Source organism: Euwallacea fornicatus, chromosome 11 (genome assembly GCF_040115645.1).
Source record: "Euwallacea fornicatus isolate EFF26 chromosome 11, ASM4011564v1, whole genome shotgun sequence".
Classification (NCBI taxonomy): domain Eukaryota; kingdom Metazoa; phylum Arthropoda; class Insecta; order Coleoptera; family Curculionidae; genus Euwallacea; species Euwallacea fornicatus.
In genome coordinates, this window is record NC_089551.1 from 1274966 (window position 1) to 1288763 (window position 13798).

A 13798-nucleotide genomic window follows, 5' to 3' on the forward strand; every position below is an offset into this window, starting at 1 on the left:
TTTTTACCTTTATTTATTATTGTTACAATTATTTCTACACATTCAGCACTGAATTGGAATTTAAAGGACACGAATACTTTAATTTGCTATATCATCACTATTCTTCATTACTTAAAATTAACGAAAAATTCCACCACAGGTTGGGGTTTTAAACATGCGCGGGAAGGTCGGTAGTTTCCGGGCGTGCCCGGAAGTGGTAGTCCGCATGGAAAAATACTAATTAACCCTCTCATTTCGTCGCCACCCTCCGAGCGTGTTGGATATACTCACACATTAACTCACCCTCTTGAATTCAAGCCAAGTTTAATTGAAAAATATCTCAGTTTCCATAACAGAAAAGCATTGTTTAAATTTATTTAGAATCATCAAACAGCTGTCAACTGGAGTAGGAATATCTCGGTTCGTGCGTCAACTCGACAGCAGCAAGAACGACCCACGACCCTTTTCTTTAGCGTTATAGCAAAGTGAATCATGTCTGGACACGATCGAAGGCAAGTAAACGCTCAAATTTTTAAATAAATACGGCTTGGAAGAGGTAAATCAGTGCCTGATGGTTCCGTGCAAGTTTCCCCGAGTGTGAAAGTGTATGTTCTTTCAATTAACGTCGATTTTCCGGCGGTCCGGCATGGTCGATGCCGTATGCCAATATGGCGTGAATATGCTCCCCGTTCGGGACTAATTTCGGGTTGTATTAGGCAGCTTATGGGGAAAAAACAGCTAAAAATAGATTCTACATTTGTTTATTTAGTGCACGCTTTGGAAAACTCGACGCCAGAAGCATTGTTTTATCTCTCAGTTATATAATTCAATTTCGGCCTTTTGTGGTTAGGAATTCGCGGGGTAATTCATGCTTTGTCCATACACGTTTTTTGTATTGTTTCACTATCAAATTTCTGAAGAACTACTACTCTTTTACTATCAAAAACGTGTTTATCAAGAATAAATAGGATCTTATTGGAATTACCTACCTAAATCTTGCTGTATAATACTTAAATAATACTTGAAATTAATTATCACCAATTATAAAATTTTCTGATTTTTAGGAGTGAGGAATGGGATAAGAATGGCCCCTCTTCAGAAAAAGAAACTCCCACCTATGATGGCCCACCAGGAATGGACCCTGATGGTGTTATCGAATCAAACTGGGAGGAAGTTGTTGACAATTTTGATGACATGAACCTTAAGGAGGAACTTCTTAGAGGTAACATTGCGCTTTTCTGTACTGTGAAATTTTCATTGAAATTTTGTATGGGCTGGGAAATATCTAAATTTCATCCAATATTAAAGAAATAAAATTGTAAATATATGGTTGCAAACCATGCATTTTGCTGAGAAATTCAAAGGGTGCGTTAGTTCTGCTTAACATCTCTCACAGGGCAGTACTGAATCAGCCAAGATTAAGATTTATGAACTCAATGCTTACTGTAAATAGGGCCACCATATTTCTGGTGGTAAAAAACTGAACATATTCTGTATATAGTAAAAGTACAATGATTAAGAAGGTTCTTAAAGTATTTTTCAAAGCATCAAGGACTTGTGTTTCAACCAGGTAGTAGGAAACATTGATGCACACTGTTACTTCAATGTGGCGTTTTCAAAACTCCATATCTTGATTGCATGACAGTAACTCCCTTATAAGGAACTTGCCATGCTATCTGAGCACAAATATTATGAATTATATTTTTGCATTGAATTAAAATAAATCATGCAATTTAGAAAAAAGGGGGACTTTTGCAGGAAAAAATTCTTATAAATATATCTTTGTAATTGCTTCATTAAAACTTGTTCTAGTTGTTCAATATTTTTTTTGTATTTTCGCTAGGGATCTATGCTTATGGTTTTGAGAAACCGTCGGCGATTCAACAGCGCGCCATAATCCCCTGCGTTAAAGGCCACGACGTAATTGCGCAGGCGCAATCAGGTACCGGGAAAACCGCTACCTTTTCCATATCCATTCTCCAACAGATCGACACCGCGGTGCGGGAGTGCCAAGCGCTGATTCTGGCGCCGACCCGTGAACTCGCCCAACAGATTCAGAAGGTGGTGATTGCCCTAGGTGACTTCATGAACGCCCAATGCCACGCCTGTATCGGAGGAACCAATGTTAGAGAAGATATGAGGAAGTTGGAAGCTGGTGCACACGTGGTTGTCGGTAAGTGGCATTGATAACCAAACGCAGACAAAAATGGCGCTTTGGCTGTTATACAATGATTCAATACAGTTCAACTTAGGTCTGTTTTACCTGCATGTATTCTACAACTAAAAGTACATATTTCTGGCTAATCTATATCCTTCTTTTCAGGCACCCCTGGCAGAGTTTATGACATGATAACCCGCAGAGCTCTGCGGCCGCACCACATAAAAATGTTCGTCCTCGACGAAGCTGACGAAATGTTGTCCCGCGGTTTTAAAGACCAAATTCACGATGTCTTTAAAACGTTAAACGCTGACGTGCAAGTCATTTTGCTGTCGGCCACCATGCCTCCCGACGTGCTGGACGTTACCAAGTCGTTCATGCGCAATCCCATTCGGATTCTGGTCAAGAAGGAGGAACTCACCTTGGAGGGTATCAAGCAGTTCTTTGTGTATGTGGAGAAGGAGGACTGGAAATTGGAAACCTTATGTGATCTGTACGATACATTATCGATCACTCAGGCTGTCATTTTCTGTAATACTAGGCGTAAGGTGAGCTAATTAAAAATATATGTATGCGACCAGTTTAATGATTGTTGATGAATAGGTGGATTGGTTGACGGAAAATATGCACAAACGAGACTTCACGGTTTCGGCGATGCACGGAGATATGGAGCAAAAAGAGCGTGATGTCATTATGAGACAATTCAGAACTGGCTCATCGAGAGTGCTGATCACTACCGATTTGCTAGCTCGAGGCATTGACGTACAACAGGTTTCTTTAGTTATTAACTACGACTTACCTTCAAACAGAGAAAATTACATTCACAGGTAAGTAAACTTATCGCTGATAGTTTCTTGTGGTGGATTGACAGCGTTCTTTTGCTTAGGATTGGACGAGGTGGACGTTTCGGTCGTAAAGGAGTCGCCATTAATTTCGTGACGGAGGACGACAAGCGTACGCTGCACGACATTGAGCAGTTTTATAATACGAAAATTGACGAAATGCCGATGAACGTGGCCGACTTAATTTAAAAGCAAAAGCGGTAGACGGAGCATTTAAAGTGCGCATTCGCCCGCCCGGGGTTTGATCTGGTGTGCGATAGTACATTCGCGGAGACCTATTTTCAGCGCCAAATCGTGTCTTTGGGCCAGCGAGAGATTTTACGGTTAGATTTAAAGGGACCTCTCTAAATCTAAGCGTAAAAACTGTTTTTAAGTGTATTTTATATTCGATAATATTTTTTCTATTAATTTTATGCGTAATCATAGTGAAGTACTCGCCAGGAGCTGCGTATTTTTCGTTCTCATTTCTTCGTCCGTTTCGGATGGGTGGACCCGGAACTGGGCGATGGTTCTGGGGCTCCCCGTTCGGCCTCATCTGTCACCAGAAAGATTGGTCAGCTTTCGGATAGGTTATTAAAATGACCATTCTAAAAACCGACTAAGGGAAGGTGTAAACGGAAACCTGTTTCCAATATTTGATAATAGATGTTGAATATTTTGTATCATATTATTTAAATAAAAACCATCACTCTCACGTTTAGATAAGGTTATTTTTTGCTTTCGTTCCTTTGAATGTTCACACCAAGCACGGAATTAAGTCATATTTATGGCTACCTTCCGGGCAAAAGGTTTTTCTACGGTGGGTGGTAATTGATGGATCTCTAAACATATTTCGAGTGAACCCTAAGGGCCGAAAATACAAAGCCCTCACCCTCCGATGGTGAAATGATCCGGCCATATGGAGTTATGAACCAATTATTTTTCAACCAAATTTCGATTAACATAGGATATTTTTCCTATCATTCCACATTCGGACGTGGACACGCTTTGGATTAGTGTATTTTTAATACGGAACCTCTTAAAGACAAAAAAAACAAGCTCATCTATTTCAAATATATTTACGACACTAAACAATGTACTTATACCATACTTCTTATCGAAAATTGAAAACGTTGACTTTTGTATACACTGAACAATCATCAGCTTTCCCACTTCAATAAGTATTGATTACCAGAACACTCGATACAATCAATCCGATTTACTTCTGTCGCTGGAATTCTGCCTCTTCATTGACTTGAGTGCTCTTTCGCGCAGCTTTTTTTCATCTTCTACCACCACTTCGGCCTCGCTCTCCGAGTCGTCGCTTCCCGGCTTCTTCTTCTTGTGTTTGCGATGCTTTTTCGAGTGCTTCTTCTTTTTCTTGTGCTTTTTATCCTTCTTTCTTTTCCTCGTTTCCGCTTCGTCCTCTGATTCGCTCTCAGATTTTGGACGTTTTTTGTGTCTCCTTTTCTTTCCCGTGTCTTCCTCACTCTCGGAGGAAGAGTCTTTGCGCACCCTTTTGCTCTTCGAAGTCTTTTCTGATTCTTCTTCAGAACTGTCTTTACGACGTTTTATCGGTTTTTTGTGAGCGTCACTGTCGCTGCTTTCATCTTCTTTTTTACCCCTCTTTGGTTGTTTCTCTTTCTTAGCTTTTTTGTCCTCTTCCTCGGAATCCGAGCTTGGCGGCCTTAGTTTTTTATCCTCCTCCTTCTTTCTGCCCTTGGAGTGTTTTTTTACCTTGGCTTCGTCACTATTGCTCTCGCTGTCACTAGAACTAGTTTCGTGATGTTTCTTGCTGCGTCGCTTCTTCTTCTTTATTTCTTTTTTGCGGCTCTCGTCTTCGCTTTCAGACTCGCTATTTGAGCTTTCAGATTCGGATTTCTTGACTTTTTTCTTGGGTTTTTTAACTTCAATTGCCTTTTCTTTCAATGGTTTTTTGGCAACTGCTTTCTCTTCGGTACCTTCATCAAGCTTCGCAGGTTTCGGCGGGAATTCTTTCGCTTTTATAAATGGAGAAGGTGTTCTGGACAAGCTTCTTGAATACCTCGGAGGGCCGTTAGGGGGAATAGGATAATTTTTCTGTGGGCTAGAGCTCCTCTTCCTTTCCTTGTCCTTTGTCTTGCTAACAGTCTCTTCCGACGGCTTATCAGGCTCCTTATCCGCTTTCTTCTTTCTCACTTCGTCTTCCTTTCGACCGATGGATTTATCTCGTTTTTTTTCATCTTCCACTGTTCTCGTCAGCTCACCGCTGTGTTTACGAGTTCTGGAGTCTTCCCATGCCTTTCTAGCAGATTCATCCTTTTTAGCCGGGCTAGGACTGGGCTTCTTCGGACGATCTCTGGATCGATCTCTATTGGAAGAACGTCTACGCAGACTAGTTCGCTCAGGAGATCGTTTACGAGAACGAGAGCGACTTCTTCGTCGAGCAGCGGGTTCACGAGGAGGGGAACGTCTGTACGGGCGATTTCTACTACGGCTACGCCTTAATCTTCTATAAAGCAAATCAATAATTGAATTGTAAACTCAGTCAAACCAATGAAAATTCACTCACCTTTCTCTGCTTCGTCTCCTACTCAAACTTCGGCTTCGCCTCCTAATCGGGCTGCGCCGACTTCTACTTCTTCTAGGTCTTCGAGATCTGCTTCTTCTAGGTCTGCTCAGGCTGCGCCTGCGGCTGTAACTGCGTCCTCTAGGGCGTGGGCTGCGTCTACGAGAGACACTTCTGCGACGAGAAGGACTACGACGACCTCTACTAGGGCTACGTCTACGACGGTCACTGGGACTGCGTCGACGTGACGTACTACGTCTGTAAATCAATTATTAGTTGCACGTTATTTCAAAATAATGGGGTGACTATCCAAAATCCTCACCTCTTTGACAGACTCCTCTTTCTACTTGCGCTCCTCCTTCTTGAGCCGCTACGTCTCCTCGACCTCGAACGGCGCCTCTTCCTCTCACCCTCACTGTCTGAACCGCTTTCCTTGTTCGAGCGATAGTGACGCTTCTTTTGCACGCTATTTTCGGTCTTTCTGATCTCAAACTCGCGACCTTTTGATCCCCTCGAACTGGACCTGGAACGCGGTGGCTTCTCTTTCGAGTGAGACCGCGACTTGCCTCCTTTGCCCGAAACAGGCGACGAGGAACGCGACTTGGACTTGGAGCGAGATCGAGACTTAGAGCGGCGTGGACGATTGTTATCGGCTAAGGACATTAGCTTGGCTTGAAGTTTGGAGATGGGTTGACCAGAGGTATCACTGTAACAACAAAATAAGCAATCCTTAGCTCTTCAAAACCAACACACATTTGGCAACATAACTGTTTTATGAAATAACAAGATAAGCCAATTTTTAAAATAGTTATGATACTCACACATCAGGATCTGGTTTGCCGTTTTCGGGTTTGGGGCTCGCACTTCCATTATTCTTAAGATCGTCTTTGTTTCTCGGAGATCTCGGTCTTGACCTCGACTTAGATCGACTCCTAGAACGCTGCTTTTTGACTCGTTCTTTTGAGGCAGCCCTGAAACTTCTACTTCTGCTCCTTCTCATGCTCCTGCTTCGAGATTTCTTGGCTCCGCGGCTTGCCGATCGTCGATCTCGACTCCTGATGAATGAAATTATTTTCCAAGACAAAACAAATAACTGATGAGCTACCTGGATGCGCTCACAGACTTCCTGTCCCTGCTGCGCGACTTTCTATCTCGACTTCTCGATTTCCGCGTTCGGCTTCTGGACTTCCTGTCTCGGCTTCTTATCATGTCCTTGCTTCTGGATCGGGAGCGCCGGTCGCGACTTCTTGACTTGCGATCTCGGCTCGAGCTTCGTTTTTTGCTTGGTTTTAAGCTTGTTCGGGTTCTACTGGAAGAACGCTTACGTGGACGCGATCTCGATCGTGAGCGGCGGGGACGGGAGTGAGACCGAGATCGTTCTCGGTACTTCCGCGTTGTTTCTTTCTCCCGTGACTTTTCACGTTCCCGAATTTCGCGGTCTTTTTCTTCTTTTTCCTGGAAATAAAAGAAAACCAGGTATTTTCTCCTGTAAAACTTTCATCAAGCCTAGGATTCTCTGACTGACCTTTTGTTTGGCCATTTCCTCTCGCTTCAAGTCGATTAAACAGTCGGGAATTCCTGTAGGATTTTCCTGAGCTGTTATCAGCAAAGCCCAAAGCTCCGCCATGAATTCCCGGGCGTTCTTGCCGTGCAGGAAACCAGTGAGATTTATTTGGATTTTTTTTGGATCTGGGTACTATATTGCACAAATAAAAAAGCATACAATTTCACCCTTGTAATCAGGCTTACCCGCTCATCTAATTGGTTATAGACAAAATCGACTACAACGTCATCATCAATCTTTAATATCTGGGTCAATTTGTCCTGAATCCATGGCTTAATGACTTCCAACTTAATTTTGGACATATCTACCTATTGTTTGTTTGAAATAACAAAACGCTCTTAGAACCAGCTGGCAAACTTACCCTTTGACTCAAGCAATCGCTGAATTTCATTTGCTTAAGGAGCTTCTTCTCCTTATCGCTGAAGCGATTGTCTTGCTCGGTGGTTGTGCCCTGGAAAGAGGAAAGTCATCGATTACGAGAGGATTGTAGTAGTAGTATAATTCTAATGTAATAAATAGCAATTTAAAACAGTTTTGTGAATGTGTATAGGGGTGACAATACAAAGTGCGTCCACTTGATTTGGATCGTGTAAAGATGCAAATCTTTTCACCATAACCAGGATATATTCCACTTTAGCCTGAGCTATAAATCTCTCACAAGAAGGCAACACATTTACCCAATTAAATGGAACAATATTTCTACAAAATGACACTGAGATTTCTGTGAAAATTAATCAAATTTGAATTGTCTTGCGAGCATGGTGTCCCATATAAAGGTGTCCAAATGGAAATGGATGGGATCTGGCAAGAAAAAGGGGGTTAATTTCTCTACCACAAAATTTTAGTTTCAGTTTTGACTACTATATCGCCATCATCGCCTTGTTTTACATCTACTGAATTCGTATTAGGTTATCCAATGCATTTCAGTATGTCAATCATCCTGCCTCTTCCATTCCAAATTACAATGTATATAAAGCCCTGTATGAATCATTTTGCTTCGGGTTGTGATGCATTGCTTATCAGCCTGTAAGTAGCCAATCAGGTTATGATGCATAACGTTGAGTCTATCATTTGCTTTCCTGGCCATAATTACGAACTATGGGTAAGTTAAAATAATGGAAAACTGAGTTAGCAGTGATTTATTATTAGCATAACCTGCATTTTTTTGTTTAAATATTCTCTTTTAACCAAATGTTAGAGATGAATGGTGTTTGAATATGTTTCCCCATCTGTTGATATCCAGCTCAGTCATTCCATAAGCATACCTGAGAATTGGCGACTCACGCGCCCGTTTTAAAGAACGAAACTTAAGGTTATTTGGTGTACATTCTTCAGACACCTCTACACAAGACACCACACTTGTGACTCATAAAAAAATAAAAACAGAAAATAACTTACCGACCAATAAGACATAATTGGACTCTATGTCTTACAATATTTGAAAACTAATGTTGGTGTCTAAATGGCGCAGTAGTGTCCATAGGTTTCCTCAAGCTACGAAGATTGAGGCTTTTAGTAAATTGTGATGGTGGAGGGTGTAATGAAGTTTTCCTTGCACCTAATGACTTCTAACCCAATAAGAAGGCTTTTTCTATAGATTTAATTATATGGTAATAGGGCTTAAACCTTTCATTACATGGCTGAGGTCTATTAGATTTGATAGCGTTGAGACTACACATTTAAGCTTTGTAAGTCTCAGAAATGATTTTAAAAAGGCAAATTAATTCACATCTGTGGTTTTTTTAAGGATTTTTGTTTTAAATTATTGTGACATCAACATTGCAAAAGCTATCCCATATATTTTGAATTAATCAGAATCATACTAAAGCACCATTTCTGCTCTCATACATATTTAAAAAGGGAGTACCAAAGAGGCCCTTTAATATTGTTTGTAGGTAATAATTTTACAGTGTGAAACAGTTCCTTAATATGAATGATGCATGGTATAGATTTATAGCTCGAGGACCTGTTGGAAGCTGGAATAATTATAACTATGTATATGGTTCAATAACTTATCCTGAATAGAAGCCAATATAGTCGTCAAAAACTAACAAATTGCAGCTATTACTTACCGTGTACATAATCATGCAGGAATCCTAAAGGGCAAAAAGAAATTGTTGCTTAGGGTGGAATTTACTGGGAGGCACAGGTCTGTGACCACTAAACTTTAGCCGGTAATAAACTTGATAATTATGTCTGAAATACTACTGGGTAATGTCGAGGAACCACTTAATAACAGCGATGAGCGTTTCGGAGTGGATTTAAATCAAGAATTACGAAGAAATTCATAAGAAAACACTTCCAATCCATGCGATTATTTTACAACGACCGGCGCATCATCATTTGACGGCCATTTTGAAATTCCAAAAAAACTAATTTCGAGTTGTCACTTGTCAAAGACTAATAATGGCATTAGAAGTGAAGAATGTATATAACGTAGAGAAAAAAAATCAAAACAACCTTCCACTACTAAACACAAAAAAAGCTAACAACAACATTTTTATTCAATGAACTCTATTCACTATTTACACAACTTAAACAGAACCGCTACACATTACCCATTCTTTTTATCTGCAATGGAAAAATCTCGTATTGTATTAGTCCTTTCGCTTCTAATATACTCCGCATTGAAGCAGTTGCTGCTAAATTTCACTCAATACTTTGCAGGCAAAGTTGTCAATGTTTCGAAGATCGACTTGGCCACGTAATTTACATTATTGGGGGTAATACCGCACATGCTAATGCGCCCTGACTTCAGCATGTAGACGTGGAATTTCTGAACCATCAACAACGACTGAGCCTCTGCAATAAATAATTTAAGATTCTTCAGAGATCGTTTAAGCAAAAAAGTACCATTTAATCCTGTGTAGGAAAACATGCCTATTTGGTCAGTAATATGGTTCCAACTTCCTGGAGTTCCCAGCGATTCTAGTTCTTCTCTCAAGCGTTTGCGCATCTGGATTATTCTTGAGGACATTGTTTTAATGTTTTCTCGCCTAAAATATTTATTAGAAGTAAATTAATGTAGAAAAGGGCAAAATAATTTGGAGTACCATTGATCAAAAAGCTCCTTATTGTTGAGCACATGGGCAACAATCCTCGCCCCATGACTGGGGGGGTTAGAGTACATTCCTCTTATGATGAGAGTAAGCTGAGACTTCAAGGGGGCTACATTGGCCAAGTTATTAGAGACCACAGTTAAATTTCCAGTACGTTCATCTGTTTTACAGAAGAAAAACTGATAAATCAGCCAACCAACAGTGAAAAATTCTTACTATACAATCCAAAATTCTTTGCATAGGACTGTGCACAGAAGATTTCAAAGCCTTGATTGACAAAGTACCGTACTGCCCATGCATCCTTGTCCAAATCACCAGAGGCAAAGCCTTGGTAGGCCGAATCAAAGAAGGGGAAAAGTTTTTTTTCTTTTATGACCTTGGCAATTTCACCCCATTGTTCCTCAGTTGGATCGCAACCTGTAGGATTGTGCGCGCAGGCATGAAGAATGACAACAGCTCCTTCTGGGGCGTTACGCAGATCTTCCAAGAAACCCTCGAGATCCAGACCTCGTTTTTCCTCATGCCAATAACGGTATTCGCGTGCCTCTTTGAAACCAGCATTCAGGAATAGAAGTCTGTGATTTTCTGGAAAGAGTGAAAGCAAATCTTTGAAATTTTCATTTTTACATCAAAAACATCATAAAATTTCAAATGTAATTAGTTAAAAATAGTAAGAATTGAAGCTGCACAACCCACACAAATTTTTATAAGTAAACAGGCCTGGATTATATTTAGAATGTGGGTATTAAATCTCCCAAAAGATAAGTACAGATTGCTTAGTTATTATCATTGCCACATGTCCTATTACATTCAAAATATTTGCAGAGTACATTATTATTTAAAGTTTATATAGAAACATTTGAATAATATTTACAATAAGCCACTTACCCCAAGTAGGTTTAGAAAAGTAGAAAATAGTCTTCCCTAATTTTTTGGCCAAGAATTCAGCACCAACTCTCAAGGCTCCAGTTCCAGATAATGTTTGAACCCCAAATGCCTGCAATAAAAGCCCTTATACATGATATATAATTATTTTTATATAAGGCTTACTCGATTTTCAGCAATTGCTGGATTTTCCACACCCAATAACATTTTACTGGATAAGGAGCTGAATACATCCAATCCCAAAACAGGCAGATATTCTTTGTTTAAGGTTTCATCGTTAGCTAATACCTTTTCTGCTGCCCGCACAACTGGGAGAACCCAGGGCTTACCCTCATCAGTTCGATAGGCTGCATGACAAATGATTTATGTGAACAAATATGGTTTTGAGAGAATAGAATCTTACCTCCCACACCCAAGTTAACTTTTTGAGGGAAATCATCTTCAAGGAACTGCTTGGTAAGCTGGAAAACTTCGATAGGGGGGCCCAATTCCACTGAGTTAAACCAAGACATTTTTAAGCTTTGATTTTTGTTGAAATATACGACTGATGTTTCAACAATACAATACGAAGGTTTCACGACCACTGTTAGTCACAAATATCATAAAGTTTGAAATTACTTAATTTTTCAATGAGTTTGCAATGTTAATAACAATCTCAAGAGGATAACTTATTTGACCTTTGAATTTTATAGGGGATTTGGACGAGACACAATTCTAAGTACTCCGTCTGATTCGAAGGTTACTCTTATTATTTTAAAAGCACTTAAGAATCTCCTTTTGACAGCTACATCAAATCACCGCCTCTGCCAGTTCTCTTTATTTTTAGGTTAGGAGCCTAAAGAAACTCTTCGAAGTAAGTCTACGTTTGTTATCGTTTATTTACCACAAAACCTTAAAAAACCATCAAAAAGAATGCTACAAACAGATGTGGTACTCTTTTCTGTCCTTCTTGAAAAAGCATCCATCCCAAAAACACGAATTCTTAGACTGATGATCGCCGATTAATATTTCCCTTTTTACATTTCAGTCATGGCGGAAACCAAAACAAAACCTGAAAAGTCCGCCGCTAAAGATCCCAGCAAAAAGACTAACCCCAGGAGACCTCGTAAAAGGCACGGACGGCTATATGCCAAAGCGATTTTCACGGGATACAAACGAGGACTTCGCAATCAACATGAAAACACTGCTTTGTTGAAGGTTGAAGGTACTAGCTCAAAACCAGACAGTTGGTTCTATGTGGGCAAAAAGTGTGTATACGTGTATAAAGCCAAGAATAAGACTTGCATTCCTGGTAAGCCAAAATCGCAAAAGTCCAAAGTGAGGGCAATCTGGGGTAAAGTTACAAGACCTCATGGTACCAGTGGAGCTGTTCGGGCTAAGTTTGCAAGAAATCTGCCTGCTAAGGCCATGGGACATCGTATAAGAATTGTAAGTTCTTAAATCCTTTGTACCTATAGATTTCCAATAGTTTTGTCTTTTTCAGATGTTGTACCCTTCCAGGATATAATTTTATTCATGTAAGTTTATTAATTAAAAAAAGATGAAAAATTTGATCTGAAGTTTTATTTCTATACACCTGGTAAAGTGCATTTATTATAAATTAAAAACCTAAGGGTCTTCTAATCATAGTGTTTATTTGTTTGACTGTGGATTTAAACCTAAAATACTGAAATGATACATTGTAAAAATAACCTATTTAAATGCATATAATTTTAAAATCAACAATAATTTCAAGTATCACTCTTCAGTTTCAGATATTGTGGTTTTCATAACATACTTTACGGTAAAGGCAAATGCAGCAAAACCAATTATCATACATAAATTTGTAAGACATGATTGGAGGTTTGAAACTGGGGCACTGATGCTGGTGCTGCTTCCCTCAGTCATGAACTTTTCAGTTTTATTACGCCTTTCAAGCTCCTCCTAAAATAAAAGTTTATCTTCAAACTTCCATTATACTAACCACATTGAATATTACCGTTATTTTTTCTACATCATCTGGGAACAGTTCACAAAAAACATTATTTTTTAAATTAAATTCAAGTGATCTATAGGCAAATTGCCGCTTATCAAAATCTGAAGTGTCAATGCTTCCCAAAGTAGGACTTTTTTCAAGCTGAAACATATTATTATAAGATGGTTAGGCTATTATAATTGCTTACCATGAAACTTAATAACCCTGTCAGGATAGTGGAAACACTCCAAGCAGGATTCCAAGTATCTGGGTGAAAGTCTGAAATACTTAAACAGAGTTTCCTATTTGTCTTAAACCTTCCATTAGGCGTTATCATGTAAATTGCGGGAGGTTTAAATGGAAAGTCCCCAGGAAAAACCAGTTTTCCGTGATAGTAGCCTCCTTCATAAGGTGTATTTTCTGGACCTTTTACCACATAGTGCCTGTAAAAGTATAGAAGTAAAGTTATTCTTAAACTTCGAGGAGTACTTACCATTCTAGGATATCGGAGGACAAAGGTTCGGCAGTGATGTAAGGTATGGGGTCCCTTTTGAGACGTAAATAATCCTGTCTGAGACGGGAAGTGGCACCTCTCGTGATGCTGCTCAGGTATTTGCGTGACATGATGGGGAACAGTTTATTAAGTTATGAAAGGTTTTTCCATAACTCGCTCAAAATTGTACAATATTTTTAATAATAATAAATTATTTACAAGAAAAACTAAAAATATTTTTCTTTCATTGATTACCACATTGACACAGTTAGTGACTGCTGACGTTAAAGTTCCATTCTTAATCGTGATTCAAGGAAGCCTTGATGATCACGTTCTC

At 39.6% G+C, this 13798-nt stretch overlaps 5 protein-coding genes and 1 long non-coding RNA gene across 10 annotated transcripts; 3 read left to right on the forward strand and 3 right to left on the reverse strand.

Annotated features, from left to right (window-relative positions):
* The first annotated feature begins 292 nt into the window (after positions 1–292).
* Positions 293–3684, forward strand: eIF4A (eukaryotic translation initiation factor 4A). Its single transcript, XM_066287162.1, has 6 exons — positions 293–491; positions 1044–1201; positions 1823–2152; positions 2303–2685; positions 2741–2964; positions 3024–3684. Exons 1-6 carry the CDS (start codon positions 472–474, stop codon positions 3166–3168), a joined length of 1260 nt encoding a protein of 419 aa, XP_066143259.1. The 5' UTR covers positions 293–471; the 3' UTR covers positions 3169–3684.
* A 334-nt stretch (positions 3685–4018) lies between these two features.
* On the reverse strand, positions 4019–9428 carry Srrm1 (Serine-arginine repetitive matrix 1). 4 transcript variants are annotated; one of them, XM_066287768.1, is made up of 10 exons: positions 9143–9428; positions 8469–8564; positions 7432–7521; positions 7256–7378; positions 7032–7202; positions 6612–6961; positions 6328–6561; positions 5829–6212; positions 5510–5764; positions 4019–5449 (listed from the first exon to the last, which is right to left on the reverse strand). In XM_066287768.1, the coding sequence occupies exons 2-10, from the start codon at positions 8481–8483 to the stop codon at positions 4168–4170; spliced, it is 2904 nt and encodes a 967-aa protein (XP_066143865.1). In that variant the 5' UTR covers positions 8484–8564; positions 9143–9428; the 3' UTR covers positions 4019–4167. The 4 variants fall into 4 exon arrangements, with proteins under 4 accessions (XP_066143865.1, XP_066143864.1, XP_066143867.1 ...); XM_066287767.1 differs by lacking the exon at positions 8469–8564; XM_066287770.1 differs by lacking the exons at positions 7032–7202; positions 7256–7378.
* LOC136342208 (uncharacterized) lies at positions 8484–9116 on the forward strand. 2 transcript variants are annotated; one of them, XR_010732612.1, is made up of 3 exons: positions 8484–8758; positions 8818–8965; positions 9020–9116. It is a non-coding gene; the product is annotated as an uncharacterized lncRNA (long non-coding RNA). The 2 variants fall into 2 exon arrangements; XR_010732613.1 differs by having other exon boundaries at positions 9028–9116.
* Positions 9429–9552: 124 nt separating the features above from the next.
* Positions 9553–11673, reverse strand: Got1 (Glutamate oxaloacetate transaminase 1). The gene is made up of 7 exons (XM_066287773.1): positions 11418–11673; positions 11180–11361; positions 11018–11126; positions 10346–10714; positions 10124–10289; positions 9924–10066; positions 9553–9872 (listed from the first exon to the last, which is right to left on the reverse strand). The coding sequence occupies exons 1-7, from the start codon at positions 11524–11526 to the stop codon at positions 9724–9726; spliced, it is 1227 nt and encodes a 408-aa protein (XP_066143870.1). The 5' UTR covers positions 11527–11673; the 3' UTR covers positions 9553–9723.
* Positions 11674–11719: 46 nt separating this feature from the next.
* Positions 11720–12565, forward strand: RpL35A (ribosomal protein L35A). The gene is made up of 3 exons (XM_066287775.1): positions 11720–11867; positions 12042–12442; positions 12498–12565. Exons 2-3 carry the CDS (start codon positions 12044–12046, stop codon positions 12519–12521), a joined length of 423 nt encoding a protein of 140 aa, XP_066143872.1. The 5' UTR covers positions 11720–11867; positions 12042–12043; the 3' UTR covers positions 12522–12565.
* Positions 12566–12631: 66 nt separating this feature from the next.
* On the reverse strand, positions 12632–13742 carry LOC136342206 (ubiquitin-conjugating enzyme E2 J2-like). The gene is made up of 4 exons (XM_066287774.1): positions 13462–13742; positions 13177–13411; positions 12993–13130; positions 12632–12937 (listed from the first exon to the last, which is right to left on the reverse strand). The coding sequence occupies exons 1-4, from the start codon at positions 13590–13592 to the stop codon at positions 12752–12754; spliced, it is 690 nt and encodes a 229-aa protein (XP_066143871.1). The 5' UTR covers positions 13593–13742; the 3' UTR covers positions 12632–12751.
* Positions 13743–13798: the final 56 nt, after the last annotated feature.